The 6591-nt window shown below is 59.1% G+C and overlaps 1 protein-coding gene across 1 annotated transcript in view; it reads left to right on the top strand.

Moving 5' to 3' along the window:
- The window catches only part of HDLBP (high density lipoprotein binding protein), a 65231-nt gene that overhangs the window by 27921 nt on the left and 30719 nt on the right, over nucleotides 1-6591 (top strand). The window contains exons 2-4 of the mRNA XM_006165173.2: nucleotides 2915-2978; nucleotides 3997-4108; nucleotides 6378-6535. Coding sequence (XP_006165235.1) covers nucleotides 4033-4108; nucleotides 6378-6535 — 234 coding nt within the window. The 5' untranslated portion in view covers nucleotides 2915-2978; nucleotides 3997-4032. The remainder of the gene's footprint in view (nucleotides 1-2914; nucleotides 2979-3996; nucleotides 4109-6377; nucleotides 6536-6591) is intronic.

Here is a 6591-nt window from a genome sequence, read left to right as displayed (position 1 = left end):
GGCCTGGGCGGGGGTCGACGGCGTGTGGCCCCAGGTAGGGCGGGCCCCGGGGCACCTCCACCTGCCGCTGGGGCCCGGGGTGCGGGGCCGGGGCGGCCTGGAAGGGCCCCAGGGCCGCGCGTGAAAAACACATTACGGAAAAAAACACATTACGGAAAAATACCGAGTTTGCAGAGGCTGGCGGCCGCGCGGCTCCTGTCCCTTTAAGCCTGTCCCCGCCCGCGGGCCCCGTGGCCTGTAGGAGGCTGCTGAGGTGGCACCAAGTTCTCCACAGGACTCGCAGACCTCAGGCCTGGGCGGCCAGCGGGTCCTGGCGGCCGCGAAGTTACTTTCTTTCTGAAGTCCGGCCCGATGCGTGGTCCGCAGTGTTAGGGCGTCTGCCCTGAGATTCCTGCGTGGGGCAGGGCGGGCAGCTGTGCTTCTCCCGGGGGCCGTGTGCCCCGCGGCCTGGAGTCCCGGTGGCCAGAAGGATCCGTGGGTTCAGTGCTGCCCTCGGAGGCCTGGGTGTTGGGGCCTGAGTACCGGGTCCCTCTGCCTGGGAGGGGCCAGCCGCTAGCCCAGAACCGCGGATGACTGCAGTGTGGGGTCTTGTCCCTACGGGTGAGGCCTGCGCAGTGGGCAGGAGAAGGGCAAGCTTCCCAGCACCGCGCAGGGTGACAGCTGTGTCCCTCGGCCCCATGTGAGCAGGGGGCTCTAGTAAGGAGGGCTTCTGTCCTGGAACTGGCACTGCCTGGGTCCCTTGGGACTGAGGCCAGGCAGAGAGTCCTCTGTGCAGGCAGAGGCAGGAGTGGGGCTGGGACAGCGGGTCCAGCGTGCTGCTGCTGTGTTGAGCCCAGGGCAGATCGACCTCTTAGACACCCTGCCCCAACTGTCAGGTGAGAGTGAGGTCCGGATGGCAGGCTTTATTTTTCTAGCACATGACTCTAAGTCTTGCTTTTAAAGAATCGTCTTGCTTGTTGATACCAAAACTCTCCATTTCTCCTCTGAGTTTACATAGTTCTCCTTACTATGAGTAGCGCCTTTGAAGTTTACTGTAGGGCCTGTGCACTCACCAGCGCAGAGTGCAAGCCAGCCACCAAATCGGGGGCCCAAACCAAGGTCAGCCGTGGGAGTCCAGCGCCTGCAGGCCCAGACCCCATCTTCAAAGCTGTCTGTCTGGAGGCCAGAGCTGCCCGTGGGTCCTGCCAAGCCAGGCTGGAGCGCTGCAGAGACCCTGCTCCAGACGTGAGGCCTGGGGCCCGGCAGCGTGGTGTCAGGGTGGCTGGAATTGCTTCTGAACATGGGCGAGGCTGCCCAGCTGATGCAGGGCAGGGGCGGACCAGACCATCGGTGTCTGAGCTGCAGCCACACGGCCTGCCCCTGCGGGATAGTGTGTGTGCCATGGGCTCATTCCAGTGTGGCTGTCCCTTGGCACCAAAGTGTGCCCGTCCTGGGAATCAGGGGATACTCGGTGGGAGCAGAGACTAGGGTGTGGGCACAGCTCTGCCTGGCGGGGTTGGAAGACGTGTCGGGTCTAGGGAGTGACACTGGAGCCTGAGGCATGGAGTGAGACTGCCAGGTGGGAGGTCAGAGACAGCGTGTGCTGGCCGGGGGGGGGGTCGGTGTGCCCCTGCAGCCAGTGCTTAGCGGAGAGGACTTCTTCCTAACGCAGTACCCAGTCGGCAGGTGGGAACCTGTGGATGAAGCTCCTAAATAGAACACCCTTGATGCCACGGTCCCGCCCCCGCCCCAGCACAGGGGTGTCTGTGTCTGGTGCCACAGCCCCAGGTGGCTCTGGCCCTGGCCTCGGCGCAGTTTCCCTACTTGACTCGGGTCCGCAGTTAGCACCTCTGAAGAATCGTATCCACATTTGCAACCCTGAAGTGCCGTAGCTCGCACCCTCCATGGCGGGTGGGGTGGGACCCTCAAGTCCTGAATCTACACGAGCATGTGGCCAGTTGCCACCGCCTTCCTTACCTGGCCCTGTTCCTGCCACCGCCTTAGATGCAGGCCTTCCTCCTGCCCCAAGGCCCCTTGTACCTGGGAGCACATGTGGTGGTGCAGAGCAGCAGGTGGCCCGGGGGCCTTGCCACTCCGCCAGAACCCACCCTCGCTCAGCGGTGCAGTCCTGCCCAGGTGGCCTTCGACGGTTCCTTCCAGTCCTGTGATTTTATGACCTGGTTTCTAAACCCCAGAAGATCAGAAGGGACTGGAGGACTTTTAGAGGATAACAGCACGAACAGTGTAACTAAAATATCCAGAGGGCTCCTGAAGACGGCGGCTCACGTGACCCCAGAAAGCATAGCGCCGTCAGGCCCGCATTCCGGGAGACGGAGACGGCTGGGTCTGGACCGTGCGTGGCAGCCCCGGGCCATGCAGGCCTGCCTTTCACCACAGTTCAGTGTGGCCCGGCCTTGAAGAGCCGCTGCTGGGCCCCTGGAAGAGTCATCTTTTAAAACAAAATTTCTGGATGGTCTGGGAACCAGCAGTTAGCGTAATGGCTATGTCGCTGGATTCCCACGTAGTCGACCGCGGTTCACATCCCGGACCCGGTGGCTTAAAATTCACGCTGGGCGCATGTGCATGTGTGCCCAAGACCTAGAGGAGAAGGGATTGCGGCGTGACCATCCCCCTTGGGGGGCGATTTCTCGCTTTCTGTCTCTCTGTCTCTGTCTGTCTGGCGAGCACACGCGCCCTATAGCGAAAACTTCTCCCCCCAAAAAAGAAAAAGTTCTGGATGGTCCCAGTTTTACCATGTCACGTGATTTGTTTGAGGTTACTGCCTCAAGAGCAGACACCTCATCTCCCCCCAGGAGCCCGCGTCGGTAGTGCCATGCTGGTTAGTGTGTGAACAGCCCTTGGGCCGTTCCTGGGCAGGGGCGAAGTGCAGGCAAGTAACTTTCCTCTGGTTCTCTCCCTGCCCATCCCGCACCAGCCAAAGCTGGCAGGCTGACGGAGACACCTCGGGACGGACTTCCAGGCTACTGACCATTTTGCTGGTAAGTCCGACCTTCTCGTCTGAAGCGAGGCGCCTGGCAGTGTGGGTGCCGGCTGCACCAGGAGGTGTGCTCCCTACGGGGCTCTCAGTCTCTGGGCCTCGGCCTCTGGCCAGGAGCAGCCTCACAGGCCATGCTGACGTGGAATCTGCCTGTAACTGTCTTTCCTCCCTGTGAGTTATGTTCGTTCGGGGTTGTCTGAATTTGGATCTTGGTCCTTTCTAGGAATGCAGAGCTTCCTTTTTTGAACGAGGAAGAAGTCTTGTGCTGTAAAATTACGCTCTCTCACTCCTTAATAATTGCTTGGCTCTCTTAAATTTCGTGCAGTTGGTGCACGTGGGGCCCTCGTGTGCTGTGAGGCACTGGACTCTGCCCCACATGGCAGGGAGGTCCACCGAGTGGCCCCGTGTTGCCAGGAAGCAAGCCCCGTGGAGCACTGTGGCTACGCCTCTGCCTGCGGCCCCACTCAGGGTTGCTGCCGCACACACGGGACAGTGGGACAGACAGATGAGAGCTAGGCAGGACCACCCTGAAGCGCAGGGTTCTCACCTGCTGCCGGCACCAGGAGCCCCTTGGGCCCTGGCGAGCACCTTGCAGAGACAGGCCGGCCTTGTGTAGTAGCTGTTGCGTGGTCCACTTGGTAAGCACCAGGAGACACGTGGCGAGCACGTCAGCAAGCTCTCTGAGACGGCTGTGGAGGCCTGCCCAGGGGCTGTCCAGGCAGGGCACAGTCTTGGGGTCCGTGACTGGGTCAGTGGGGCAGGCTGCGGACTGGTAGTGCAACCCTGTGGTGGAGGAAGTCCACACGATCTCTGGCCCCAGAGACTGTCTTTGATCACAGGTGGCTTTGAGACGAAGGTTAACCTGTTGTCCTTGGCCCCCATCCATGCCTGTTTTTTCTTTCCATTGCCCAGACTGGGCTGGCTTTTGGGGAAAACGAAGAGGCATCATGCTGGCAGAGGAGAAGAGAACCCTCAGGTGAGTGGCCTCGCTCTGACTCTCCCGTTCTCTCCCTGCTCAGTGTCTCACCGGATTGCGTGGAGGTGTGAGGTCGACCATGAGCTCCGTTGCAGTTTTGACCCAAGAGAGTTTTGCTGAACACCGAAGTGGGCTGGTTCCGCAGCAGATCAAAGGTGATGGCCCTTCTGTGTGTCTTCTTGTCACCCTCTAAACCCTGCTTCCCTGGGTCCTGCCAGGCCACACGTGGCAGGTGCACGCCATTTCGCACTGCAGTGCATACGGGTGGGACAGGCAGCTGTGAGGGACGAGTCCAGGGCCAGTGAGATGGAGAGGGTGGGAACCTAGGGAAAACCAGCAGCGGACTTCCCACAGCTGTGGACAGGCATGGCCATTTCCCAGTGGTGGGGCTGGTGCCTGGGCCGCGGGGGACCCAGAGCTCTGGCAGTCTCAGAGGGGACTTGTGCACTCATAAGTGTCTGGCCAAGACGAAGAGCCGCGTGACCCAGTCAGTGCAAGCGTGTCTGACAGCAGTGGCCGGTGCCCAGGGGAGCTGTGGGACCAGGTGCAGTGTCCGACACCTTGCCGTTTCAGAATCTCTGTACTGTAGGGAAGGATTGGGAAGCCTCATGTTTTACTTTTTGTTTTCTTTTTTACATTTATTTGTTTATTTATCTTTTCATTCATTGCGGTTTTCAAGCTACTGGTCAGCCATGTGGAAATCCAGCACTTTAACCACCATGCCAGCTGCTAGCCCCAGAGATTTACACTTTTCTTATTCTCAAATCTGATGTTGAGGCCAGCAGATGGCATAGTGGTTGTGTTGCTAGACTCCCACATGGCCACCTACGGTTCGAGTCCTGAACCTGGTGGGTTCAAATTCATGCCGAGCATTTGTGCACATGTGCATGCCCAAGATCCCAGGAGGAAAATGGAGGAGGAGGGCTTGAGGCATGGCCTTCCCACTAGGCGGAGACCGCTTTCTCTCTCTGCAAAAATCTCTGTCAAAAAAAAAATATCTGATGGGTATTTGCCATTATAGGACATTCAGTTCACATGCTAAATTTTCATTCAAAATCCCTGATCTGGGGGCTAACAGATGACCTAATGGTTATGTCGCTGGACTCCCACGTAGTCGACTGTGGGTTGAATCCTGGACCTGGAAGCTTGAAACTCACACTGGGCACGTGTGTGTGCTTGAAACTCACGCTGGGCACGTGTGTGTGCTTGAAACACTGGGCACGTGTGTGCGCTTGAAACTCATGCTGGGCACGTCTGTGTGTGCTTAAAACTCACACAGGGCACATGTGTGTGCTTGAAACTCATGCTGGGCACATGTGTGTGCTTGAAACTCACGCTGGGCACGTGTGTGTGCCTGCCCACAATCCTACGAGGGTTATGGAGAAGGGATTGCGGCATGGCCATCCCCGAGGAGAGCTCTCACTCTCGTCTTTGTCTCTCCCCTAAGTGCACATGCCTTATAGCATATCCTCTCTAAAAAATAAAAATAAAAACGAAAAATTCTCTGATGTGCATTTAGAGTTTACAAAATGTTTAATTAACACTTACAGCCTGCTTCCTGCTCACACTGGGGGCAGTGCTCATCCACATGCCATTCCCGGGGGTAGAGCCTGCCCTGGCGGTCTGACTGGCGAGTGGCTGCTCACCAGCCACGTTGGGCTCCTCATGGCTCTCCCTTTCTGGGAGGACAGGCAGCACGCCCAGGTGGAGCCCCTTCCGTCAGCACTGGTCAGCACTGCTCCGTGCCCCGCCCACGTCCCCTCACCATGTCTTCTGCTCGGCCTTGTGGGTGTGGGGCCATCCCATGTAGGCACGCCCTTGCCTTCATGGGGCTCATGGTTCCTGGGTCGGAAACCTGCACGGTTGGGGCCTGTGGGAGAGCAAACAGTTCACTGTCAGAACAACATTCCACGTGGCTCGCTGCCCCTCGGGTGGAGAGATCGGAGCGCAGCTCCCTCTAGAGCGTGTCAGTGCCCTGTGTCTTAGGGTGGGGTACCTCCCGGGCGTGTGTGCAGGCCAGTAGGCCAGTGCATGGCTATGTGTTCTAGGCCTGCTTTTGCTGGACTGTGCTGTAGTTCTAGTGTTGTCCTTTTGGAACCAGTGGAAGACGCTGGGGATTTAAAGTCTGGGAGAGGCCTGCCTTCAGGGGCTCCCCACACAGGGGGACTCTGCCTCAGCCTAGCACTCACAGAGGCCGCAAAGAGGGCCGAGGGCCCGTGGGCAGGCACTGGGGTCTGGTCCTCTGGGCACATACAGTGCCGGGCCTGGTGATTCTGGCTGAGGGCCCCCGTCACTGGGTGCAGGCGTGTGGTGCGTTCTGGGGGCTGTCACGGAGCTCCTGGGTTTTTAGTTCTTAAGTTCTTAGCGTGCTTTGCCCGTGGTGCTGACTGCTGTGTCTCCCCTGGCGCATGTTGGCTGATCCAGTTGCCACTTTAAATCCAGAAGAGGAGAGTGACCCTCCAACCTACAAGGATGCCTTCCCCCCACTTCCTGAGAAAGCAGCTTGCTTGGAAGGTGCTCAGGAGCCCGCCGGGGCCTGGGGCAACAAGATCCGGCCCATCAAGGCCTCCATCATCACTCAGGTGGGCTGTCCTTGCTTAGCTGCCCTGCAAGAGTCTCGGGGGGGGGGGAGGGTTCC

This window comes from Tupaia chinensis, unplaced genomic scaffold (genome assembly GCF_000334495.1).
Source record: "Tupaia chinensis unplaced genomic scaffold, TupChi_1.0 Scaffold143823_1, whole genome shotgun sequence".
NCBI classification, from domain to species: Eukaryota; Metazoa; Chordata; class Mammalia; order Scandentia; family Tupaiidae; genus Tupaia; species Tupaia belangeri.
This window is presented reverse-complemented; position numbering and strand designations above follow the sequence as displayed.